This window comes from Athene noctua, chromosome 8 (genome assembly GCF_965140245.1).
Source record: "Athene noctua chromosome 8, bAthNoc1.hap1.1, whole genome shotgun sequence".
NCBI classification, from domain to species: Eukaryota; Metazoa; Chordata; class Aves; order Strigiformes; family Strigidae; genus Athene; species Athene noctua.
In genome coordinates, this window is record NC_134044.1 from 16,778,499 (window position 1) to 16,806,200 (window position 27,702).

The window sequence follows — 27,702 nt, forward strand, 5'->3', positions numbered from 1 at the left end:
CATGAGAAATGTCACTGAGATGGGATGAGACGCAAAAGCAGAACCAGTGCCAAGAGGCAAGAGAATGATGTGTGTCTAAACAAGGGGTGAGGGAGTAATTGTCCATTGTGGATGCAGGAGTAATACAATATTGCATTAACTGGGGGCAGAAAAGGAGGTAATGAAGTAACCGAGACATGAAACGAGAGTTTCATCTGTGCAGATAGACTGAGCAGGCCATGTCATACAGAAAGCATCTGCAAGAACTGTGCCATACTCAGCCATGGACTCTAATGCTCAGCAAGCAGGCTGGAACGATGGACAGAGCTTCCCTTAAGGCAACCAAGAAAAGTGCTGGGGGATTTGAGAAGAAAGATGAAGAGCTCCTTCTTTCAATACTGTTGAAACTGAGCCAAAGACTAGCTCTAAACTGCTCAGAAAAATCAATCTAAGCTACCTCTGCAATGGAGGCTACTGAAAGGCAAAGCATAGAAGGAGATAAGACTGGGAACAACAACAGGAACAGCTTACTTTATTAGAATACAATCTTCTGAAGAATATGCTGGCAATAATCAGATACATGATGGGAGGACTACCAAGAGCGTATTATGGAAGTTGAGCAAATATTTCGAGAGAAGCAGGTTCAGCTATGTCAGAGTTGGGCTATGTAGGCTGGAGCAACTAGTTCTAGGCTTGAGCAAGGATCAGGGCATAAGTGACCTTGGGAGGCAAAGGACAGGAAGGGAGTCTAGGATGCAAGCAGAGAAAATGAAAATAAATAGTAAGTGTAGACAATCACTTTCGGTAGCAAAACAGAGAGAAGTGGCTTGGCTGGTGCAGTCAGTGGCATCATTGCTTTTATAGAAAGTGAATAAGAATGAGAAAAGCAGCAAGAGTGGATATGTGGCTTAGGATGGGGAGGAAGGACACTGTGACAAGAGACTTTAGAGGACAAATGCCACCAAGAAATAACTAATCTGTCACAGGGAAGGAAAAGGAACATGCAACAGGAGGGAAAAGCAGCTTCTTTATTTCTGGCAACTGCTCCTTGGAAGCAGACCTGAAATTGGGTACTGCGTGTTATTTATATCCCCTTCCCCAAATACATATGAACCCCAAGTCAGTGTCACAACATGACATTTCCTTTCCTCTCCCAGGCCACCAGACTCACAAACACTTGTGCATATACATAACCTGACCCACATCTCAGAACACCCTTGAAGGCACTCTTGAATTTCAGTGTTTGTAGGGCTGGATTTATCAATAGGTCAAACATCTTCAGAAATCAGTTTCTTTTATGCAGGTAATAAAACCTGGCATTTTGTGTGTGTGCCCGCATGTGCTTCACTTGACTCCAGGCAGAGGCCTGTTCAAAGGCATATGAGCTCACACTGCAGCAAATCTAGTTCTTAAACCTGCCATGTAAAAAGGGACCTTGGCAAACCTGGCACCATCAGGAAACCACAGTCTCCAGCAAAACAATAGCTGAAAATGCAAATCCTGGGGAGCAGGCTGTCAGCAGACCTAAGTTAGTGGGTCCCTTATGACCCCAAGTCTCAGAAGACATGAATCCAGGTAGAAAAAAAGTTAGAAAGGTCAGACATATCAAGGCCCTGCATGTCTCCAGTTCCCCTGGCACCTGTGAATAAAGCTAAGGGCCAAGTTCAGCACCAACTGACTTGTATTTTAAGCATTCAGCATCTTATTGCAGACAAACAGGAGACAGAAACAGCTAATCCTCTTTCAGAACCAAGGCAACAAGGTCATTGCCTCTCCATTCACAGCAAAGAACACTAAAAGTAATGCAAAAGCAGAAGCATTTTCTTGTTCCTGATGACACACACATCTTGGAATACACCACATCAATTTCTAAGAATCACTGAACAGCAAAAGAGGATTAGGTTTTGGGTTTTATTGCTCAGTGGTAATTAAATACTGAGACTTGATTAGTTAATCAACAGTGTTTCAACTTGACTGAGCATAATAGGTTAAAGAACTTTGAGAGCTCTTCTTGTTCTTCAGTCTCTTTTAACATCAAGTTAAAAGTGCCCATCAGTCCCCAGAAATCAACCACAGCAACATAAACGTCACCATCCCTGAACATCACACCTGTGTCCTTCATTCCTGGGCCGCTGGGAGCGTTAAGACTGTCAAGGAAACTCTACATCAGTTTAGGAAAAAGAGAGAGGAAAAAGTCAGTGTGATTGGAAAGCTCCTATTCACATTGGCTGTAGCAACTAATTGTTGCCAGATGAGGAGAAAAAAATAAATAAATAAAAGAGTTTAAGGGAACTGTTCAAAGAAACCGTTCGCATTAGTGTAAAAGAACCATCACAGCACTGGGAGCAAAATGAGGCAAGAGCATATTTTCACGGTATTTCCAACAGTTATTTTAGCAACCTTGCTACTATGCTTGGCAGTGTGCAGGCTGCTCAGCTAGATGTGAGAGATGCTTTTAAAGAAGCATGAAAATAAGGTTTGATGATTCCCTGAATTCTTAAAGAGAAGTTATTTCTATTCTCTCGTTTGTCTTCACAGTCTTTCCGATAGAATCTAGGATTTGAAAGACAGAAGAAAGTCCATATATTTGAAGAGCTTTTCTAGGTTCCCTGTTTCTAAAGACCACCCAGTTCTGCCCCTTTACTCCTCCCATCACCTTGCTGTGTCAAACTGTCCTAGACTATACAGAAAGCAACAGCAGCAAGGATCATTCTGTTGCCAGAACATGCTGGTCTTGCACAAGTAGACAGTGGGAATGTACAGAGAATTAAGAAAGAAAAAGATCCAATTACAAAAAGGATACTTCCAACTTTTTTTTTTTTTTTTTTTTTTTTTACACACACTATTCTTGCAGAACAGCTTATTCTTTCAGGAGCAGGAACTGCTGCTGACACAACATTTTGCATCAGCAGTTCTGCCTGTAACTTGGCTCACAAAGTTCATAAATCCCATTTTACAGGGTGCTACAACACGAAAATTGTTTGCAGTTCCCAGCAAGTAACAAAAAGGAATCATCTCTGCCATACAAAATTAATTTTTATGTTGTCATTTACATGCTCACATCTCTAATTGGTAATGAAGACAGAACTATTGAAAGAAATCACAGATGTGAGATACACACATGTGTCTACCCAGTGCTGCGTGACTATGCTGGGAACATTGAAAACAGTGGCTGATTTGTCACGCCCCAGTTTCAAATCTTTTATGAGCAGCTCCTTTGAAGTCAGTCCTATATCTCACACATCTGCAATACAGAGCTCTTTTACTCCATTGCTGTCTCTGCCAGATGAGCCACCCTGGGACTCTGATCCACCAACTGTACCTGGTGGGTGGCATCACAGAGCACGACACAAGCTGGAGGCAGCACAGCTGCTGAGAGATGCATCCTGCCTTGCAGACCTTGCATTTGCAGGGAGCCCCATATTGCTGTCTCTCATCATAGCAATCTGACTGAGCCCTGTCACACAATCCACTTAGTCTCTTGCAATGTGTGAGATGTAATAAGTGGGGGGGGGGGGAAAAAAAAACAACAAAACACCCACCACCAACCAAAGAAAAAAAAAAAAACAAAAAAAACTCAACCAAAAAAGAAAAGCACAATGACAACTCTAGATTAGAAAGTACAGTTTGTTTTTCCCTGCACTTTCATATTTCATTTCTACACCAGTTCCACAGCCTAAAAGCCAAGGCAGACAGAAAGCCACATCACAGACCACAGGGTTAGATCTGCTGCATGGGGCCTGAGCAAACCTGCAGGGCAAACTTGATCACTCATTAAACACCCTCCCACAGCCACTGCAGAAGTCAGTGACTGCAAGAGAAGGCCTGTCCCTCAACACCCATCTCCACCCACTGACCCTGGGGCAGCAGGTCTTCTTCCCAGGTCACTTCAGACTGCAGTATCTGCAAGAGCAAGCAGGGGCTTTCAGCTGTTCAGTGCAGCAGGACACCAAAAAGCATTGTGCCCAGCTCCTCAAAAGCACTCGGGCACAATGCAAACACACCAGTACCTGCAATTTCTTCAAGAGAGAATTCTCTGTAACACTGTGTAGTTCTGTGGTGCAGTTTCTTCTTTCTCAAACTTTAGCTAGGGACAAGGTCAACAGAAGTGGCCAAGTTACCCCACTTTGCCAACAGGCAGCAGAACAGGAAGGCTCCTTCCCATGGTCAGGCGGCAGAAAACCAGGATGGGCCCCAGGACCACCTACCCCCACCCTGTTCTCATCACTCTGTGCCAGAGCCTAGTATCAATACTTTTACAGCAACAGATAGCCAAAGGAAAAAAGGAAGCAAAAGCAAAAGGCTGGTCAACCTGAACCCCACATACTGTCAATCAACTCAAATCAAAGCAGCTGATTTCAGTGCTCTGACCAAATGGGACCTGCATTTCAACAGCTCCATCCCAAACTTACAGGTCTTTTCGGTGTTTTTGGATTTGAGCACGTGCTTTCAGATCCTCCTCTTCTTGCAGTTGCTTGGCCACCTGCAAGTCATGTTGCACCAGACGATTACGCTGAACATTGGTTGCCAAGTGATGCTCAACTGGAAATAAACACAGACAAGAACCCTCAAATCAGCCTTCAAAACTTCACAGTATGAACAAGACAAAGCAAGTGGGAGGGTGATTCCAGGCCAGAAAGGAAGACAGTTCTTGGCAGGGAAATATCATGTAGTATCTCCAAAGGTGGGGAAGTCCTGAACTGAAATTACGCTAGCAGATTGAGATTGCCTCATTTCAGCACCGAGGGGGCTGTATATCTGTGTCTGTTACCAAATCAAGATCTGCATATCTTAATTGCATCCAGGTTTATAGGGAATGCTTTTTAGGCTTTGAATTTCATTTTCTAGCCATGAAAAATTACCCTAGAGTAATAAAGTGTGTCTGGAAGGGACCACCAGAGGCTAGTGAGGACGAGCTGAACCTAAACCACTTCTGATGGATGCTTCTCTGATTAGTTCTCAAGAACCTCTAGAGGAGGAAACTCCTCTCTCTCCCAACATAATCAGTTCCAGAATCTCACTACCTTTATATTTAGCAACAGAGCAACTGAGAAATTACAGCAAGTCCTTTACCATACATGGATGCTGCTTGCAAGAAAAGATGGTTATGTGAGCTGCAGCTGAGAGCCATCTTTAATTCAGTAGTCTCACATTCCAGCAGCAAGGGCACAACTGCAGCACAAGCTGCACACTTGACAAAGTAGCTGGAATTGAATGGTATTAGCATCTAGTACTGGGAGATAACAACAGTCTTGGCACCCAGCAAAGCAGATTAGAGAGGCCACCACACCTGAAACTGCAATAAAGAAAAGAAAAAGAAAAGAAAAAGAAAAGAAAAAGAAAAGAAAAAGAAAAGAAAAAGAAAAGAAAAAGAAAAGAAAAAGAAAAGAAAAAGAAAAGAAAAAGAAAAGAAAAAGAAAAGAAAAAGAAAAGAAAAAGAAAAGAAAAAGAAAAGAAAAAGAAAAGAAAAAGAAAAGAAAAAGAAAAGAAAAAGAAAAGAAAAAGAAAAGAAAAAGAAAAGAAAAAGAAAAGAAAAAGAAAAGAAAAAGAAAAGAAAAAGAAAAGAAAAAGAAAAGAAAAAGAAAAGAAAAAGAAAAGAAAAAGAAAAGAAAAAGAAAAGAAAAAGAAAAGAAAAAGAAAAGAAAAAGAAAAGAAAAAGAAAAGAAAAAGAAAAGAAAAAGAAAAGAAAAAGAAAAGAAAAAGAAAAGAAAAAGAAAAGAAAAAGAAAAGAAAAAGAAAAGAAAAAGAAAAGAAAAAGAAAAGAAAAAGAAAAGAAAAAGAAAAGAAAAAGAAAAGAAAAAGAAAAGAAAAAGAAAAGAAAAAGAAAAGAAAAAGAAAAGAAAAAGAAAAGAAAAAGAAAAGAAAAAGAAAAGAAAAAGAAAAGAAAAAGAAAAGAAAAAGAAAAGAAAAAGAAAAGAAAAAGAAAAGAAAAAGAAAAGAAAAAGAAAAGAAAAAGAAAAGAAAAAGAAAAGAAAAAGAAAAGAAAAAGAAAAGAAAAAGAAAAGAAAAAGAAAAGAAAAAGAAAAGAAAAAGAAAAGAAAAAGAAAAGAAAAAGAAAAGAAAAAGAAAAGAAAAAGAAAAGAAAAAGAAAAGAAAAAGAAAAGAAAAAGAAAAGAAAAAGAAAAGAAAAAGAAAAGAAAAAGAAAAGAAAAAGAAAAGAAAAAGAAAAGAAAAAGAAAAGATCACCAGTCACTTGAAGTTTCTGGCTGTACATTTTTTTCTCCTTTTTAAACCCATGTAGTATACAGCTGCCCTACCTCAAAATGTCTTAAAAGGAAGTCTCCTTTCAAAAGGCAAGCACTAGAGATTCTGAAATAAGTAAATAAACAGACCTCTTCTGGTTGCATTTCAGGTCAGCCTATAAAACTTGAAGCTTCCAAAATTGCTAGTCATTTCTAAAAACCTTGCACAGCAACAAAACCTCAAGTGCACTCCTACATGCAGTTTTATCATAAAGGGCATAAATAAACTCAGCTCTAAAGGAAAGCACAAAATTGAAACATGAAATGCAACTCTTTCTAGGGTACAATGCGAGCTGGGGCGGAACACAGGTGTTACAGGACAGTGAAGACAGTAAAAATAATCTGTATTCCATTAAAAAGAATAAAAATTAAATAAAGGCAGGGAGGATTTTTCTTAGCAAAACCAAACAAAGACAGATATCTGTTGGGACAAATTTGCTTCAGCTTGTTCTAAAAAATCATTGCTACTTACTTTCTTGCTCCTGTAAGTTATGAGCCAAGGTATGATCTTCCAGAACAGCAAAGTCTCGACACACTGAACAGGGAAACAATGCCAAGAGAATTAGCATCAGGAGAAGGAAACAAAAAAAAATAAAAAAAAAAAATCAAGAAGAGCTATGGGGGTCAGGGGAGCACACATACATGGAGATTTCTGACACACTTTCTACCAGTCCAGATCTTACTTGTGTATCTTTCCCCCTCTTGCACTTGTGGCTATTTTTGCAGCGCTTACATCTTTGTCCCTGTTTGCATAAAAAGCCCTCTTCACTCTCCCCTCCACCTTTAGTTTAAGGCCAGAATTGCTCACACCACCACTGGATCAGACCTTGTGTACAAAACCGTGTATGCCACCCAGAGTTACACCAATGCCTACACCGACTCTGTTAAGCTAAAACCAAGCGCAAGTGTTTGTGCTTACTACGACTTTCTTTGTCAGGTTAAAGAGTCTGAAAATAGTATTTTCTCTGCACAAAGGCACATGTACACTGCCACCTCTCCAAAGCTGAGCAGACTGAGCTCCATGACTCTCAGGGCAATGCATTTCTACCAGCTCAGGCATCATTTTACAGTTGTCGCTTGTAAGCTTCCCTGACTTTTTCAAGTACAGATGCTAGATTTGTACCTAGAACCCAGATATGGGATCAACCACAGTGTTACCGGTAGGGATAAGCACACCTTCTTAAAAAGGTGCTGAAAGTGACCCGGAGACAAAATAAATGGGTAGGGGGCGAGCTCCCTTTGGCACCAGTCTGAAAGCAGCAGATTTTTGCCAATGCCTATCACTTTCGCACTTGAACTTTCAAAGGAACGCTCTGCCCACACTGTAGAAAAACACCAAGGTTTATTTTTAACTTGTTATGATAGGCAGCGGGGCAAAAAAACCACAAGTCGCATACATATTGGGACAGCGACACACACACAGCATCTGGTTCAGCCTTTTGGTGGTAGGTACACATCAGCTTCTTGATGAACCAAGGACAAACTGTGACCTGTGCCCCCAAAACTGCAGGATGGAGCCCCGCTCCGCACATCTGCCATACACTGTGTTCCGATCTGCTTCAAGGGGTGTTTAAGGCAGGGGTACTGAAAAATTTACACTGGAGAGGTCTGTCACTTGTTTTTCCCCTCAACATGACAAGCTAGGCAGTTTAACAGGACCCAAGAGGGGAGTATCTCCCATTTGAAATGTACAGCAGAGAACTACAAGTTGCTTCCAAAGCTGCAGAGGGAGGTACGAACCACTGCCACTACTCTCCACAAGCAGAACCTCTGGGGAAGACCAAGGTTTCTCTTTAGCTGAGCACAGCAACAGCCTAGAAGTTAAAATAACCCAAAACCCCCAGAACATACCAAAACTACAGGGGGAATTTATGAGGAACCCATTTATAAAAGGGCTCAGAGTCAGAGAAGATAAAACATTTCCATCACCACAGAGGGTGGAAAATACAAGGAAATGAGAAGGCAAACACATCTTCAGGTGCCACAGTCCCACAAAACTTCCCTCTTCTCGAACTGATGCATGTGTTCCGCTAAAGAAGCATCAAGATGTTCCTCTGCACCCAGGTATCTTCATTAAATATCTAAAAGAGTTTCTAGTTGTGTGTACTAAGAGACAGATAAACGCTTTCTCCTTTATCGTATTCAGCAGAATTGTTGGTTGAGTCTTTCTGGATCGGAGGGTGTTTTACAGATTACAAAAGCTCCTAAGCTAAAGCAGTGTTTCAGGGAAGGAGAGTGACAATCAGCAGGGTGGAGATGAGGACAAAGATTACGGTTATATGATCCCATAGCGACTCACTTTAAGCATGTACAATTCTGGATGGTGCAATTAAAGTTTTGTTGTTGCTTTTTTTAATTGCAGCTTCTTTTTTAAAAGGAAAGAGGATACAAAACACTAAATAGAACTGAAACACTTCCAGCATTTGTATATATGAAGAAAGAACACTGCCTTCAGCCACAGATCTGGAAAAGCCACAGCTGAGTTGCAGGCAGCAGTGCTATTTATTCACAGGTGACATACTCAGGGTGCTTGGTGATCATGAACACGTTTTTATGGGATAGAGCAAAGGAATCTTACCTACTGAGACTTTACTTCTGTGGTCCCTAGTACTACTTCAGCTTCATAGCACAATTGCAAAACAACCACCTTCTGCTTACAACAAGCATTATCTGGCCTGCTGGAAGGGCACATTCAACTCAGAGGTTGGAGCCCTACTACAGTTCAGAGCTAAGACATCTCAATACAGAGCCACAGTCTGCCCAAATCTAGGGTTGTGCTTTTACCACCACATATTCAAAGAAGCAGCACTTGGTTCCTGACAGTTAGAAGAAAAAAAAGAGGGGGGAGGGAAGTGTTATTTTTAACAGCAATAGGTCTCTGAGCAAGTCCACTGCACAGCTGCCTGAACAGCTGTACTAGCAAGACAAGGCAGGCAGCACAGGAGCAAGGATGAACATTTCAGAGATGCATGTTTTTTGCACAAAGATAGCTGCTGTAAGAAATGCTCATGAAACTGCATCCCAGTCTTCCCAACTCCTTCCTGCACAGGCTCACACACTGCTCTGATCCCCACCGTATTTGAGCTCTGCCTTGTCGGTCATGGTGCTACTGATCCCGGCAGACCTTTGCTCCATCCTCCCCAGAGAGGACACGTGCGTAGGAGGTTTTTTTACTCCATTCTACCCACACCCAGACACACTTCTCTATTTGTTTGGGAAGAAACGCGTTGACAGAAATATGCTTGGCATACAGGCGAGAAAGTGGGAGGGCCGTGGTAGAACACTGCTGCTCTTCTCTTGACAGTCTTGCACCAGCCCGAAAAGAGCCTCATCTCGAGTGAGCTTCATTCCTACAACATCGCAATGATTGTTTAACCCTTTTTAATTGATGGGCCAACAAAAACTTCCTAAAGCAAGTACATACTCCTTAAATAAAAAGGCCAAGCGCATATACTGTTGTGTTGTATAGGTGGGCCTGCTTCTTCCAGCTCCTCCTGCAAAGACCTACTGGAAGTAGCTCGTGGGTCTCTGAAATTAAACAAACTGGGACAAAGCAAGTGGGGACAATGCCCTGGGAAAAGCCACCAAGTTGCAGGGCCTAGATGTGAATACAAGGGCTGTGTCTTAAAACTGTGCTCACTACCCCATCAAGATCCAGTACAGAGAGAGGGGAACTGGATGGCTATTCATGATGTACACACTGAAAGCTCCCAAATGTCTGGGATCAACAGTGCCTCCATCTCACAGAGGAGGCTGGCAGGGCAGCAGCAAGCCTTGGGTTTGCACAGTGTTTGGATTCATTCATGCACTGCTGAAGCCACCACTTGGCTGTGCATACACTCTTAAGCCACTCTTACAAACCCACGACCAGACAGCTCGAGCACACAGCCCTGCTTTGTGCTGCTGAAGTTGCTGGCAAGGAAGACAGCACAAGACAACCTTTCGTCACTGTCAGAAACTTGGCTAGACTGGTTGGCTCTAACTCATCTGAGCACATTATTCCCAAGTCCCATCAGCCCAAGAACAATGTGCAACGGAAGATGAGAACATCCCATTACAAACACAACAAAGTGCTGTCAGCCAGCCAGGTGGCAAGAGATAGGGCCACCTGCAACTCCCTAGCAAGCCTGGAGTTGATGGCAAGTGCAGAGCATTCCCCCAAGACAAGACCCAGCACCCATGGCACTGAGTCAAGCATGACCACAGCTGCAAGTGAGGTCAAGGAAACCAACCCTCCATCCCTGAAGACATGCATCCAACAATGAGGCAAATACGAAATAACTGTAGATGTGGACCAGCCAGGCATGGTCTGAAATGAAGCTTCACTGGTGACAGTCCTCATCCCCTGCCCAGTCTCAATGTGGCCCCAGCACGCTCACTACAAGGTATTATGCTCACTGGGTTTGTGCTGAGAAATAGTATGGCCCCAATTACAATGGAGAGACTCACCATTCCTCCTCTCCAAGAGGCTTCATATTTAAGGGGAAAGAAATCTATTTCCTTATTCCCTAACTTTTTCTAAAGAAAAAAGAAAGGTAAGATTAATGTTACATTCAGTGCTGTGAATTAACTTGACTTCCCATCTCCAAGCCCTGGCCGTGAGCCATCAGACAGTCAAACAAGCAGCAGGGGTGCAATCACAGCAGCTACAGTTGGCAAGTCCAGTGAAGTGTGAAACATTAACAACAGGTTTACCATAGCCTGATTAAGCCAATCTGCCTTGGCACAGCAGGGAGCAGGCCTGGGATATGTGCTTCTGGCACAGCTGTCAATAAAAGAAATGCCAGCCCAGGAATCCCAGCCACTGCCATAGCCAGGGAGGTGCCAGCAGGGGAGGACAAGGGCAGAAGCATCATGCTCTACAGCACTGGTGTGCTGCAAAATCCATACAGCAGCATGAAAGAGGGAGCTCACTTGCTTGAGGGATCCTGAAGAGACTCTGCAAACTCCAAGCACAGGCCTTCTCTGCTGGTAGGAGTTCACCCCGAAAATAGGCCTTTCTAAGGATTGCTGAAGCAGTGCATCTGAGGCTTGTGCAGCACAGCTGCAAGCCTTGCCTTTATGGCTGAGATAAGGATGTCTCTAGGTACGACAACTTGGCGAATTTCATGAAATAACCTTTTCCTTTTTAGATTCTGCCACTTGCCTCAGTAGCTTTCTCCAGCATTAGCTCAGGTCCACAGTTCAGCATTTCTAACACCAAGCTGCTTCAAAGAAAGTGGGGTAACCACAACAGAGAAGCAAAGGCAGCCTCAGATGTTGCTAGTGATATTTAGGTGTGTCACAAAGAGGTAGGTAACATCCAGGAATAGGCAGCACGAACATGCACTGTCTCTACAAGAGGTCAAACCCCACTGGCTTCTCAAGTAAGGCTTAGAGCAAAACACCCCCCCCCCCCCACTTCTGCCAGAAGTCTTAGACTGTGTTTTGATATCTGCTGAGGGGCCCAAGGGCCCCCCCCTTGGCTCACGTGGCCCATATGCTCTGCTCTGGGACACTGGCCAGTTCAATGACCCAGGGACCACACATGCATGCTCCAAGCATTTCCTTTCGGGTCTTAAAAACCATCTCTTGTTCCCCACCCCCTCCACTCCCAACATTTTCCTGTCAGCATCATGTGCTGGATAATTCACAAAATAAACTAGAAGGTGTGAGTCATGCTCAGTTTGGAGCATCTGCAGTTTTTGAATCCTGAACTAAAGGACAGGAGGGAGAGGAAAGACAAAAGTGACACAGGAAAAAACAGTTTCATCAGCTAAAAATCACTTTTTACGGCCTACAGAGCTGAAAAATTAAGTGGCAAGCAGCAAGTGCTGCCTGTTACAAGCCAGCAGTCTCAGGAAAATGCTGAGTTATGAAGATCCCTGCAGGTCAGAAAGCAAGCTGGGACCTCACAGAGGCTCTTTCCAACAAGGACTGGCCAGGCCAATCCAAGCCAGGTAAGCCCTTCACAATATGAGGATCATTTCCTTGAAATAAAACCAACATGACCAAGCAGACACCCAACTAGAGGCGAGAGGCTCCCCAGAGGGCCTTTTCCAGGGGAAACATGCAACAGGGACATTTCCTTCTTGCCCCTAGCAAAGCTGCTCCGTGAGATACGTGGCCTGACCTCAGGATTTCTCTTTTCCATCCTGCCTCTCCCATCACACCTGGAGATTCCTGAGCTCCCGCTACCACATGCAGGTGCCGACAGAGGCTGGCCAGGACACGTCTCGGCTGCTGCAGCTGCAGCTACACAGAGCATTCCTAGGATCTTGTTCACCAGGCACCGTCAGTGCCAAGGACATCAGAAAACTGGCGCAGGAAGAAGGTGGCTGCCAGGCGGAGAGCAGTGCTAGGCAGCCTGGGCAAGGGAATGCTTTCTGCTTGTCAGCCACAGTACCAGACCATCTCACACAGGCAGGAGCTACAACGCAGCACAAGGAGACTGGGCAGCCCAATGGGGAACCAAACTGAGGGGTCTCAGCTAATGTGTAAAAATATTGCCACAGAACCATGTTTTTTTTACTGGCAGTCTTGACTTGGAAGCTAGCAACAGCTTGGGATCCGAGAAGAAGGTTATCATCTCTGCTCTAAACTCACGCCTTGAGGTCAAGGCCATGAGAGGTTTCTGCACTGCCTGCACCATTCTCCAACAATAAGCTCTCACCTGCCCAACAATACTTTTGAAAAGGAAGACTATATATATTTTGGAACCAAAACCTCAGAACATGAGCCTATTTTTTTAATCTGCCTTGAAACAGTAATCAGTAGCATTCACGAAATGCCTTCTCTGAAGCTACTAATTTGGCATTCTCACTTCTGTAGACCTGCCTGCAAACTGCACGGTAGAGCAGTCCTCAAGCTGAGAGAGCATCTGCTGAACACCCCAAAGCAGAAGGTGATGTGCTTGCACAGCATAAACAGGAAGATGGAGATACCTAAAATTGCAAAAAAAAAAAAAAAATAGTGCCACAAGGGAGCTCAGAAGGTCATCCTAGAGCCTGTCCCAGACACAAAATCTGATCCAGGTGGATGTGTATAAAAACCTCAAGGTAGATATATTGGTCAGGGATGGCTTGGCTAGTCTGACACCACAGCCAAGTAGTAGACCCCAGGCAGCCAAACACACACTTCACTGACAATATCTGAGGCATAACTGGGTCTGTGTGTGGAGGAAGTTAATCTTAATCATCAATGAGAATGAAAGTTGCTTCTGTAGTCGTTCTCTCCAGCATCTGACAGCTTCAGTCGACTCAGCTAACCACATGTGCAACATGAAGAATCAACAGTAAACACGGGGAGTTAGCAGTCAATTTTAACCACTGTGACCCAACCATGGATCACAGCAGAACAAACAACACTGCCTCCAGCAGATGTGTTTTACCCTCACTTTGCCCAAGGGCAGACCACCCCACAAGTCAGTGGAGAGCAGGGCAGGAGCTACCTTTGCCAGGAGAGATCAAAATCCCTGGCTCACACCGATGTCCCCATAAGCACTATTGTAGCTGTAAAACACGCTTTCAGCGGTGTCCCATGGATCATACAACACTGTCCATTTCTGAAGGCTTTTTTGTATCTTGTGCAGGCAGGATGTCACAGCAGTTTTAGTTTTAAGCCCAACACCACTCATTTAAACTAGTGTAAAGGAGGGGGAAAAGAAAAACAGTCTCCTTTCACGCATAACTCAAAACAGCCACCCACTCAGAAAACTGCTCAGGCATGGAGCTTGCATCTCAATAAATTTGTGCTATATATGCTCCCTTCCCCCAGACCCATCTCAATGGTGATTGCTGTATTTTGATTTGATCTGTTTATTTCAGCTTTTATGTCAGCATTTTAGGCAATTTTGTACTACACAAAATTATTGGAAGGGCACACTGAATTTCCCAGATAGGTAAAACTTGTGTTCTCTGCTAAATGGAAGCCTAAATGCCTTGCTCAGTTCAGTAGTTTCTCTGCAGAGAGCTGGCAGCTCCACTTTTGTGGTTCAGGGTGCCTTTCAGGAACCATGGCACCTCGGATCTGGTATGCTTCACTAGCATTTCTAAGCCCTCAGTTTCAGGCTGTGGTCAATAAGCTCACAGAGCAGCTCCAGAGAGGCAGGCAGGCAGCTTGGAGCAAAGATAATTCAAAGTGTCAGCTCTTCTAGGCTTCTCCAGTTTAATCCTAAAAGATAATGTAGCAAAATACAAGGGACATGGGATTCAGAAAGGGAGCTCTTGGTGCCCCTCTGGTCCAAGTTCATGCACTGACTCAGTTTGGTGACTGTTTACACCAGGCTGACTTCTGAAAGCCTGACACCCGCGCAGAAGGTGTCAAGTGCCAAAAAAAGGTCCTAGTTCCTCTCAAAACGCCAAAGCATGGTTTTACCAACACAGTTGTTTGGAGGAACAAGCATCTCTAGAGACACAAGCAGAAGAAAGACTCCCTCAGAGATGCCGCTTTCTTTTCAGACTTTGGGTGACTAGACTCAAGCCTGAGACTGCTCCAAGACTTGTAGCTAAAGCAAGAGCTGCAGCTGGAAGGTCTGCCAGCAGCATCAGTGCACATGCAAACAAGCCAGGTTTTATTCAGCCAGATCAGATACTAAGAAGCAAAGCTGCACAAGGGTGGGCCTCAGGGCAGGCTCCCAGGTTTGCTGGAATCCTGGGCTGTGCTGCATTTGAAGCTGGAGGTGTCTGAACTGATCCTGTGCAAGAATCAGAGCCGACTGTAGATTCCCATCAGCTTCCTTTTTCCTAGAAAGGCAGCTGCTAGGCTGCGAGGACTCGTGTCTGCCACCCTTTCAGCTGCTGCCTGCACTGCTAATCTGCTCCACAAGAACAACCTTCCTCTACCTAACCAACCGAGGATGCTCTGCCTCATTTCAAAGCCCCTTTTCTTTGCTTTGCCAGCTCCTCACAGGTACTCTCTCCTCTCCTCCCTCCCTTCCTGCGTTTAAGTTCTCCAGGTTTTAGTCAGCATGGGAGAACACCAAGTACCAAAACTGGCCCCAGATCAGTCAAACCTTCACATCCATCTACGAAAGTGTCACAAATAGTAAAGTTGCAGCACTAACAATACATGTCTCCCTTCCTGTCACAGGTCTGTGTTGGCACGCTGCCCTTAGCAACTACAGATTTAAGACGGTGGCAGAAGAGGGTAAGAATAAGTCCCTGGCCTCTGGGGCCAGATGGGCAGGGAGGCAGAGCTCCCAGCATCAACCTAGAGCAAACCACTTTGTGGCATCTGTGCCCACAGCTCTTGTGCACTGCCCAGAACAAGGAAGAAAGAAGCAGGCTGTCAGCTTTTTAAATGCCTCTTCTCTGAGGACACAAAATGAGCTCCAAGTCAGTTGGAAGTAAAATTTTTGCTTTGGAAGCTAAATCACCTTTAGGTGATACTGAATACTCACAGCTTCTTAAGAAAAGACGAGACAATGAAAATCGGGACCTAGCAAGTTCACCTGTTACGCGGCCAGAGCTTATGCTCTGCACAACACCAACCACCTTGGGAGTGCCAGGCAACTGAACACTGTAATCAGAGCTGGAGGCAAACCTGCCTTTTCCGCCTTTTATCAGGGATATGAGGAATGCAGGCAGGGTTGTGCAGCCTTAGCTAATGGCCCAGTCCCTCCAGCGCTGCAAGTAAGGTCAGGAGAGCCCAGCCACTTCCCAACACCAACTTCCTTCGGAAACCTGGCGCCGACCAAATCGCCTGCAGGAGAGTGCAGCCCTGCAAACAGCAGTGCTCTCTGCGTGCCACAAAAACAGCCAACACCCTGGCAGCTTGGAAAACTCCCAGGTCTTTCCCTGCTGTCCTCCACTGCTTCACCCCGGCCCCCAACATCACTGCTAAAGGCTCCAAGAGGCGTTGGTCAATTTAGGACATAAATCCTCCCCATCCCACCAGCCAGCACCCCAATAATAAAGCTAACTTAGAACAGAGGGAGAAAAAAATTCTTCCCACCAGGATCCCACAAGTAAATGTTTGCCATACATACATGATAAAATTAGGTGCTTTTGCAGTGCAAAGCCATTCTGCCATGCAGAGGGGGGAGAAGCTTTACATCCACACCAGGGAAGGCTGCCCTGAGCCAGGCCAATGTTTCTCCAGCCTACATGCCAGGTCAGTGGTGACAGTCCCTTCTGCGAGGACACTCCCTGCTGGGGCACGCTCCAGCCTCTTGTCCTGACTGTAAATGACCAAAACTGACAGTGTTAGGTTAATGGTTCGACTAGATGATCTTCAAGGTCTTTTCCAACCTAGATGATTCTGTGATTGCTATATGCACCGTGTGTTTTGGAGAGGTTTCTGCAGAAAGGAAAAAACCATACCTCTCACTGTCAGGAAATATTCCTGCTTGCATAAACTTCCTTCCTTCCTTCCATCCCATTACTTCTTGGATCAGCCCTGTCAGTGTTCATGTGTATGCATGTCTCTCACTGCCTTCAAATATTTGCTCATTTATGTCCTCTTCCCCTTTGTTATCACTTACTGAACACCACATACTAAGCCCACATAACATTTCCCCTTGAGCCAATTCCTCCAGCCACTGAGTCCTGGTTCAGCAGAAGGTTGGGAAAAGAATGAACCATACCCATATACACAGAGGCACTCAAAGTTTTACTGCATACAGCTTTTTACACCTCTTTTGAAAAACAGAAATGAAGAAGAGTGACTCACTTGCAAACCCACTTCAACTTTCCGTCCTGAACAGCACTCACCGCAGTCAGGGCTGTCAAAGAGTGCACAGACCAAACCTCTACCAACCCAGGCCTGTGTCTAAAAGAGCGCACTATTTTTATATGGGTGACAGAGCATCATCGCAGTGACCACGGGTTAGCATACAATTAAAATAATCATCAGTTGAGCTTCTGGAGCCTGACACAATATCCTTGGGCAGGGGCAGAATGGCTGTGCCAGGCTTCTGAGCAGACTTTTATCCACACCCTTCTCCCCAAGGAAAGTAACACTTCTGGTAAGCTTAATTCACAAAGTGCCCGGGGTTACAGTGTAGATATTATGAGCACTCAGGCTTAACTGGTCTCCTTTGCTCAAGCAAGGTTCACGACAGTCCTGTCTTGCATCTCTCTATACATATGGTGTGATGCCACACTCTCCTGCTCTCCTTCCAGACCTGCTAAAAGTCTCTCCGAGCTGCCATACAATGCCAAGGCCATATAGCACTCACTCAAAAAGCTGTGTGGTATCTTTTCATGTACTGAGAAAGAAAACAATGGGAAGGCTCCAATTTCTATTTTTAAAAAGGAGGCATAAATCAAGTGTCAAGCGACTTTTACAAGGTCCCATCATGTGTTCCATGTGTCACTGTAAGGTGGACACAGGGCATCCCTGACACACAGCAGCCTCCAGGGAGATGGTAGTCCTGCTCAACCTGTAGAAATACCCAACAAACGCCCTTCACTCCCTGCAACACAAGCCACCAGCAGCAGAACAGCAAATATACTTATCACCTTTTAGAGAAAGACAAAAGGACAAGCCAGAAGCGAGTGCCACACCAGAAACTGCACCTAAGCTTCTCGAGTTTTAAGGCAGTTTTACCAACAGACCAGCCTCCTTCCTCAGTCCTTCAGCCTTCAAACCCACACTACACAGAGGAGCAGCAGCGAGCGAGTGGGAAGCCAGCCAGCTGGGGACACTGGGAAGGTGACGAGGAAGAGGGGAGGGAACATACCACTTCATCCTATAAATCACCACATTCATATGAACTGGATGTCTCTAAGAAAAAGAAAGCTTATCCCAGCAAAACAGAAGTTCCACACAGCCCCAAGGCACATCCCATTGCTTCTCCAAGTGGGGTTGCCCAGAGAGAGCACAAGCGGCCTCTCCTGCTCCTTGCAGCAGCCATCTCCAACTCCCGCCTGGCATGCGTGCACCCTCTGACATTGCTCATGGCCACAGGAAATTAAAGATTAAACAGAGGCCCGTGGTCACAGCAAACACAATGCTGCCTGCAACACACTGCTCAGCTGAGATCATTACTCAGAGAGCAGCAATGAGTGACGGCCAACGTCCTAGTACCACAAATGGGGGAAAGCCCCCTCCCCATCCCCAGCAATGAGGGCAAAAGAGACTGTGCCCCCTCTTACCCCAGTACAAAAACTTGTCAGTAACTAAGGAAACATCTCTGCAGAAGGCATCAACATGAGTCTGGAAGCTCCTCTCTGCCAAAGACTGCTTCTGAACGATCTTTTTGCCTCAGTACAACCTCCACAGCAGCTCGCAGAGGACAAGTGCTAAGAATTTAAGGGATGGAAGGAGGCAGACCTGCTTGCTTAGTTGCATTTTGGAGCCAAGAGCATGAAATATGCTAATCCTGCCCATCTCCTCTGCCAAGCTCTGCAGACCCAGAACAACTAAATGCATAATAAAACTTTCACCCAGCTTTAACCAGAAGTGAAAATAGTACCACAGCCTCAGCTACTGAATTCATGCATGCTGGAAAAACAGACCTCCTATTACTCAGAAGAGCTGGACATGAACCAGTGACCTAGAAAGAAAAGCCTGCATCTATGTCGCATCACTCTCCACCTCCCCATTGCCCTCAAGCCATCCAGCTTGCCTGAATTTTCAGAGCCCTTCTCCAAGGAAAGCAGAAAACCATGACACTTCACATCATGCTGCAAGGACAAATCTCAGAGGGAGCCAAAGGGCATGGGGCAGGTGGTTTCACAGTGACCGGGCTGACCCTCTGCTGCTCTCAAAATTATTGCCCTGATTATATTAATCCAGTTAAAGGCCAAACCCTCCTTCATGAGAACAGCTGACATCTCATCCCTCAACACCAGCCCCCTGAAAAATCCCAAAGCAGAATCCCTCCTCACCAGACACCGTGCCAGCCATCAACACTTTCTGAACGTGCTTCCACCTTTGACAGACATCAAGTTTCTCTTGCCCACTATCATGTTACTGAGCTCACAGTCACCAAAAGCCCCGGCATAAGCCAGTAACATCAGTCTGTTCCACGGGAACCTGAGACACTGCACCTCAGAGCTGACCCCTTCCCCATTCACTTGGAAAGTCAGCAGTCAGGAGGTTTTTATGGCAGGAGTCTCAGCAAAAGTCACATTAAGCTGCAGAGGTCAGAGGGAAGGTGCTATGGTTCGGAGGAAGAGGAAGACTGGATGCTTACAGCAAACTTTTATTCAATTTACGTTAAGGCAAGAGCGCCAGCCAGGCTGCCTGCCCCAGAGAACGCTTTGCCAAGACGGAACATAAAGATTCAAGCCCTTCCTGTTTCCCAGAGCCACAGTCAGAGGTGTATCTTTTACTACTATGTTTGGGCAACTGGCCTCTCTGGCAGCAATCTACAGTGAGCTGCATTTTAACGTATAGCTCAGGGGCTTCAGAAAGCCAAATCAGATTCTTAGTGAAGAGTAGAAACCATAGTGTGAGCATTATTGCCGTGTCTCTCCCAGCACGGGTGGCACAATCACCCTTTGTCAAGGCTGGAGCTCAAGAGACAGCAGAGCAGCAGGGTTGGTTCTAATGACTGGCACAGATGTACTGCCCTTATACTTCTTTATAGTACAACTATAAATAAAATTAAATAAAAACACTTAAGCCACTGCAATTTTCCACAGTTCCAAAGAGCTGTACACTGCTGATGCAGAGTTCAGGGTCCTTCTCTTCCCCCTCCCACCTCCTTTTTCTCTCCTCACAGAGGATTCAAACTGGCAGGAAGATCAGGACCCCCTGGGAAGGAAGCCTGTACCTGGGTTTTACCTGCTGCCACTAACAACTGATGGCTCTCCAAGACTGCACTGGATGAGGCGCTGAGCCTCAGCTTAGCAGACAGGCATCCCTCTGCAAAGCCACTGACAAAGAGCTCAATCCTTCAGCAAAGGCAGCAACAGCAGGCAGAACCACAGGTACATCCTCTAGAGAGGGGCAAGGTCTGTACAGCTCCAAAATGGGAACATGCCCCATGCAGCTCTGCCTGCCTGCATGCAGGCAGGGATGCCTCCTGGGTTCGAGAGGCAATACACAGCGCTTTGAGATGGCACAAGGAGCTGCACCGAAGCGCTCATTTGAAACGGGCAGCCAAAGACAGGGTGTAGCCCTTCTCAATTTTAGCTGCTAGTAAAGCATCAGATTACAAGAGATAAGAAACAATTAGAGATCAAGCAGAGCCCAAGCCAGTTTCTGTTATTTACTTTATTAGTAACTAATTAAAATAATATTTCCAGATGCTCTTCTACCCAAGAGGCTCACAAATGAGACCTCTAGTAAAAAAGATCTACACACACAGAGCTGAGCAATCCCCTGGGGTGGGTCAAAAGAGCACACAGCAAAAGCTGCGTTGTGAAAAGAGGGAATGTCACAGACACTTGAGAAGCAAATAGAAATACAGGCAGAGAAATTCAGTCCACAGATTGCAACTAACACCAAAACCTTCAGCAAATAACTTACAAGAGCTTTACTGACCACAGTGGTCAGAACATCCACTTTACTGCCCATGGAAAAATGGCTCTGTAACACCAGGCTGCCGCACTAAGGTCTAGTTTATACTAGCAAGAGAGTGTTTTGAGGATGTATTTTATACCAGTAAACCCCTGCCCACAAACCAAACTGGACCAGCTGAAGTAGTTTTCACCAGTGAAATGCCACCTATATCAGGCCTTCAGCTACTATAAATGCTTTTAAAGATAAAAAAGAAAAGTAAACACAAGAAGCAATGCTTCCTGCAGCACCTAGCTAGTTACCAGATTTTCACTGCCATCAGTGTACAGAAATGACCTCACTTGTAGAAGAGTTTGAGACCATATTGGGAGAGGAGGGCGATGCTGTCTCGCAGCAGTCCTAGCTACCTGCAGCCAGGGAGAACCTGGACACCCCACCTTCCCTTCTGAAGGGCTGCTGGTGAAGAACAAAGTACTCAAACCAAAACAATGTTCTTCACTGTTAATGAACGACTAAACTGACCTTTACCCGAAATGAAGAATGGGAATGTTTTTCCAGAAGGATCAACAGTGATTTCTGTATCAGGAACAATAAATATTTCCCTAGGTATGGAAGGTGATGCATTTCTCTCCTTAGTTGGCACCAACACCAAGCATGAAAAGATCTAATCCAAAGCATAGCTTGGTTTCAACACTTTCTACAATAAAAACAAATGACGCCACTAAAGCAAAAACGTGCAACATGCCTGAGGCTTTGCAGAACACAGCTCAGGCCTCATCTGCTCTGCATGCTGGAGCTGCTCTGGGACGCTACTTTAATCCAATTGCTATCAGGTAACAGCAGACTGTCATACCAGGACACTCTTGAAACTTAATCCTCGCTAACCATAAGTGCAAACTTACCAAGGACTGGTTGAGCTACAAAGCAACCCTCTAAACATACTTTCATTCAGCATGTAAGGAACCTTAACTCAGTCCAGTTAGTTCACTTCAAAAATGAATCAAGCTAAATCAAATCCAAGGCTACTTAGGTTAATTGGATTCATTTTCTTGAGTAACCATGTGTGGACAGCCTCTAAGGATGAGACCTTGGCCACACTAAAATGACCAATAACAATTTCACTAATGACTTAACAGGACCAACACTAACCCCTAAAACTTCAGCACATGGATTTCTTTTCTTCCAATAGCAATAAGTGAAATATTAAAGGATGACAAGAGGTCAAAAGGAACCGCCAACTCCCAGCACAGACACATGCCTTCTACGCTTGACTAGCTGAATCATCAAATTCACACTTGCTATTGTAAGAATTGAAATTTTAAAAAGCGAAAAAGAAACGGCCAGCGGCAAGGAAAACAAGTTTAAGGAATTTTGGTTGTATTTAGACAGGCACTCCATTACTACTGCGTAAATCTAAAATAACTTGACTTTGACAGAGCTTCTGTGGATTGATACTACTTTCAGGAAGAACAGACTCTACCTCGTACAGAGCTTTTTAAACCCAAAGCGGCTCCAGGGCACCTTTAATTAACCTTAAAGGCACACGTCAAGAGGGAAGCCGAGGCCGACCTGGCCCCACGGGAGGGGACCGGACCGAGCACAGGCCAACACGCTGCAGCTGGACACCCGGGAAGCGAGCGGGGCCCTGCCAGCCCACCCGTCCCTCTCCTCGGGGGGCACGCAAGGATTCTGCAGGGTGGAGGAAGCTGCTGCTTGGCGCTCCAGAGCTCAACGCAGGGCAAAGTCTTCACGAAACCCCCGCAGGCTCAAGTATTTTTAACGGGGACCTCAACGTCGCCAGTCCCCCCCCATCAGCAAATCTGTGGTCATTCCCAGCTCGGCTCCCATTTTTCAGTGCCGCCAGCTGCGCCTCCAGACCCAGCCGCGCTGTAACTGCGAGGAACGTATCTTCACGCCGACACCCCCGAAGGGTGTCCCAGCTGTTCCACAGCAAACCTCACCCCCGTGGGAGCGCACCCCGCCGCGCTCGCAGCCCTGCCCCAGCCCCCCGCCCGCCCGCCCGCGCCGGGGGGAGCCGAGCAGAAGCGCCCGGGGGAGCCGAGCAGAAGCGCCGGCGGCGTCTCGGCCCCGGCGCAGACAAAGGGCTGCCCCCTCCCCCAGCGCCGCTCCTCGCCTCCTCCCGGGGAGCGGCGGCACTTCCCCGCCCGGCCCCCGCCGCACGCCGGGGAAGGGCAGCCGTCAGCCGGGCGAGGACGGCGGCCGCGGCTGCCCGTCACGGTAACGTTGCTGCTTCTTCTGGCCCCGCCGGCCCTCGGCCGCCTCCCCTCCCTCCCTCCCGCCGACCCGCACAACCGCCGAAGACCACACACGGGGAAGCGCGACGGCTCCCGCGAACCCCGAAGGGCCCCACGCAGCCCGCGCCCCCGGAGCCCCCCCGCCCCCCGCGCTGACCCGGCTCCACCGGGAGCGCCACGACCCGCCCCCGCGGCCGGAAAATTTAAAATAACAATAATATTTTTTTTAAATATAAAATAAAGAGTTTGTCCCCTTCCTTGTCCCAATTTCCCCCAAACCGCCCCGTCCCGTCCAGCCCCCCCCGGGGTGACCCCTACCTTCTTTGACTCCGGGCAGCTTAGAGTGGTCGATGCCGATCCCGGCCATGGCGGGGGGGCTGGCCGACCGGCCCGCGGGGTGGGGTGGGGTGAGCCCTCGCCCCCGGGTGAGGGCAGAGCCGCGGCGCCGCCCGCGCCCCGCGCCCCGAAGTTGCCAGCGGATGGAGCCGGCGCGCCCGGCCGTACGGCGCGGGAGAGGGGACAGAAAGCGCCGGGGCGGGGCGGGCCGCGCTCACCGCCCCTCTGCCCCCCCGGGAGGTGGGCGGGGGGCCGCGGGATTCTTCCCCCCTCCCCTTCTCCGGCGGGGCTCAGGCAGCAGTTCAGCGGGACGGGAAGCCTCCGAGCGCCTTTATTTATAGTTCATTTTACTTTTTTCTTTTTAGAGGCGGGGGGTGTGGGGATCCCCTACTACTGCCGGAGCGGCTTTTCAAACCGCTCGGACGCCCAGGGGCCGCCGGGGCTTTCCCGTGCCGGATCCGGGTGCCCCTGCCCCAGCTCCGCCCCTGCCCCCGTTCCCGAGCCGCCCCACCCCAGTGCCTCCACGGGAGAGGAAAACGCGCCCAGGTCGAGCCGCAGACGAGTCCCCTGCCCCGCGGCTGCCACCGCCGCGGCACGGTGCACCTTGTCTCAGGGAGGGGACGCAAGGGGGATGGGATGAGTTTGGGACGGGCACTCCCCAGGAGGGAGTGCAGAGGAGAGATTTCTGTCCAGGGAGCACCTTGAGAGGCTTTTGAACCTCAGTAGCCACGTACGGGTTAGAGCCAGCCTTGAGGAGAGAAGGGGAGGACTTGGAGCTGCAGCCCACCCTTCTTTCCCAGCAGTAAAGAAATAGCATGAGATGATGTCCTCTGGGCAAAGTGGAGGAGATAAGAGGAAGCGGATTTGGGGTTTAGGGATGTCTGAGCTGTGCTCAACACCACCGATCACTCACGTCAACTGTTTAGTGTCTTGGTCATAAGTGTGTATCTCAGGAGTATGCAAGCAGCAGATGAAGTCAATATTACCACATTTGAAATGGGTGGCCTCCAGCTTCTGTTCTAATGTCCCACACCATTGGTAAGGACAAGGATGCAGGGTGAGAGGGGGCTGAGCCCATCTCCTGCCCACCCTCTCCAGCAGGCTCCAGAGAGCTCTGTGCCCTGGGCAACTGGGACAGGAGCTGAGAGGGAAACATAGTGGGATGTCATATCTCAGAAAAAACAGCAAAGGGAATATCATCTCAATTTTATTAAAAAGTAAAAACATCAAAGAAACTGAATGCAACAAAAAGAATTGATTTCCAGAGGGTTAGCCTTGTGCTTCTCCAGAATTTTCCAGTCCCATTTTCTGAAACTCAGTAACTGTCTGTCCTTAATTCTGTCCTTTTCAAATGATGCTTCATCATCCCCAAAGCAGGTGTTCATAGACTTTGTCTTTAATCTGACTGCCTTTACCTTTTCTTCAACCACTCAGCCTTCTCCACAGAAAAGGTCACTGAATTGTCTGTATTTATGCTCCCTTCTCACGCATACCTAGCACACCCCTCCTGTGTGCTGACAGATGCTGAGAGACCTGATGAGCCTTCTGCCTAGAAGGCTGTTGTGCCCGTTTACTGAGAGATGAGTGGTCATCTTGTGTAGCGGGTACTCCATATGATCATACAGATGGGGATTAGTCACAGGGTCTTGTCCCTCCAAGGGGCAGATCACACAGATTATCTCCTGTCACAGTCCCAGCTCCTCCCTCTAATCCCCCTGCCATTCACACAAGGGGTGAAGGATCTAAAAATCTGTTTCTAGTTAAAAACTCTTAAATCTGAGTTTTTCTGAACTCAGTATGTTCTGCTGGGCATATTTCTCCTTTTACTAATCAAGCTTTTTGATCACTGAATAAGCATTTATTATTGGACAAAAGTGAGGACAAAAGAAGAGGCCAAGCGACCAGGAATATACAGAAGTGGCACAAAACATACTGATCTGACAGAGGTCACAACCTTCCAAAACTGGATTATGGCCTTCTCCTGCTCTTCTCTCAGTATAAGGTATTCAATACAAAGCAGCAGAAGCTGAAAGCCTGAAGCATTGACATTTACACAGCAGCTTTAATGCAACAGAGCCACCCTTATGACCCTACTTCTATGAACACAACTTTTAAGCCGTCCATCCCAGTGATCATGCGTTTTATTCCAAGCACACAGCTCTTTGCTTTAGTCTTCAGTAATGAATTTGTATCACATTGTCTGGCTAGAGCCAAAACCAGCAACATAAATTAGTCATAATCTGCATTGCACCCCAGAGATACTGTGTTCGGCTGATGTGACTTTGGCTATTGTTAAGAGAGAGCTGTGCTCCTGGCTATGTGTAGTTTCACTAAAGCAAGATCTGGTACCAGATGCTCAGGGTCATGGCAGAATAGTTCCCAAGGTTCCTGAGTTCAGGTTTCTACTAGACAAATTATCTGGCTCCTCATGCATTCCCAATGGTTCCCTTAATCATGCAAATATATTGTTCTTGCAAGATCTGCTGAAGCTCAGTGATAGCAGCTGGATGGTGAGCTCAGCTAGGACCCAAAGAAACTACTGGGAGACAACATCAGTGATATTATTTCTTGGTGCTGGAAATGAGGGGAACACCTCTGTCTGTCAGAGCACAGAAAGGCTGAACAGGCCTCTGGGAGGGGTAACACAAGCAAAACTAGTGAACAGCATTTGTCAGCACTGTTCCCTAAGGCAGGGTCCCACACACCAAAGGATTTTCTTTGCAATCTTGACATTGGACTTCCCTCTCATCGTAGCTTGATTTTTGGGAGATGTATTCAGATGAAATCTCTGAGATTGGAAGATGGCATGAATCACTTGAAGATTATAGAAGGTTTCAAAGAGAGCTACAAAACCCAAAAATGACCACAGGGAAGCTGAGGATGAACAGAATTAAACTGGATCCAGGGAACAAGCTATTGATATAATGCTAGCACTGCAGCAGCATCACATCTTACGGTCCCAAAAGATTCCTCATTGTGGTGGATCTCAAATCACCTTCCCGAGTCTCACTTGTGTCTAAAAGCTGCTGCTTCTAGACCAAAATCATGGAAGGTGTTTGTTCTGCTAGACTGACATCAGCTTTTCCTGTGCAATCTGTACAGCATCTAGTTTGACAAGATGGTATATGTTGTGGTGAGTAGATGAATCCCAATAAAGCTGGGAAGACTAACCACTTTCTTTTATTTAAAATAGGAAGACAATGACACTTCAATCTTTATAAGAGCAGGTACTTAATCTCACAGGAGCTTCTGTTGGAAGACAAGCCTGTCTCGTTTCCCAGGACAAAAGCAACTGGGAAGCTGATGCAGAATTTGAGCTGAAGAACATGGCACACTAACTCTTTTCTCACGGAGTAACTATACTCAGGAGGGAACTTCAGGGCTCTAGTCCAATCCCCTGCTCAAAGTAGGACTGGCTTCAAAATCTGATGAGATTGCTCAGTGCCTTGCCCAGGTAAATTTGGAAAATCTCCAAGGCTAGAGATCACCCCACCTCTCTGAGCTCCTGTTCCATTCTTAGCTCACTGTGATTTTTCCCCTTATATCCAGGGGGACTTCTTGCTGCAACCTGCAACCCTGGACCCTTGTCTTTGCACTGTGCACCTTGCCTGGCTCTGTGCTTTCCAGCAGCTACTCTCCATGGCAGAGCCCATGTACCAGGCACACCATGATCAGTGAAGGGTGTGCTCCAGCAGACAGCTGCGGGCAGGGGCTCAGAGATGGCACTGCAGCTCTGACTGTGCCACTGTCGCGGATGAAAGTATTGACACGGTAATGATTTAGAAAAATAATCTAGATTTATTAATAACTAGCAACTATTTGCCAATACAAAATAACTCAGAAAGAAAAGCGACTTATTCAGGTTCTAAAATGACAACATTCACTCTAACTTACTTAACGGTACCTTAATTTATACACATATGTACATGCGCATACACAAACCAGACATACATACAGAAACAAAGGGGTTTGGGTTTGGTAAAATGAACACAAAAGGGACAAGCACACAGGAACAAGGGTAAGGGTACGTACCCACACACACACCCCCACCAATAAACAGGTGAAATAGAAGCTAGCTCAAAGGAAATTCCCCTCTCGAGTTTAGAGCAAATACTCACAATGCCTTGGCATTCCTCAGCGGGCGATAATTGAGACTCGAGCGGGGGGGACTTGGCCCTGGCCTTCCGTCTGGAGCAGACAACACCTTAAGGGTTTTGGTACCTGAGAGGCTCCCAGCTCAGGGGAGATGCTGGTCACAGCCCGCTGCGATCCAGGAGAGCTCAAAGGGTCTCTCTGGTGGTCGCAGCTTATAGGATCCAAGATAATTGACTTTTGTCAAATGCTATCTGGTGCCTTCTGGCAGTTGCACAAGAATTTGAATAACATGCAACCCTGTTATTTTTCCATCTGACCACGTCCCAGGCACAGGTGTGCCAGGCCATCAGGAGATGATGGGCCATCATAACCTTTTCCAAGCAATTGGGAGGGGCAGGAGCCAG

At 46.6% G+C, this 27,702-nt stretch overlaps 1 protein-coding gene across 2 annotated transcripts in view; it reads right to left on the reverse strand.

Annotated features, from left to right (window-relative positions):
* CCDC50 (coiled-coil domain containing 50) overlaps nt 1-23,357 on the reverse strand; it is a 44,688-nt gene extending 21,331 nt beyond the window's left edge. For both annotated transcript variants that reach the window (XM_074911831.1, XM_074911830.1), the window contains exons 1-3: nt 23,186-23,357; nt 6,694-6,756; nt 4,392-4,521 (exon numbers count right to left, since the gene is read on the reverse strand). In XM_074911831.1, coding sequence (XP_074767932.1) covers nt 4,392-4,521; nt 6,694-6,756; nt 23,186-23,234 — 242 coding nt within the window. In that variant the 5' untranslated portion in view covers nt 23,235-23,357. The remainder of the gene's footprint in view (nt 1-4,391; nt 4,522-6,693; nt 6,757-23,185) is intronic.
* Between the last annotated feature and the right edge of the window lie 4,345 nt (nt 23,358-27,702).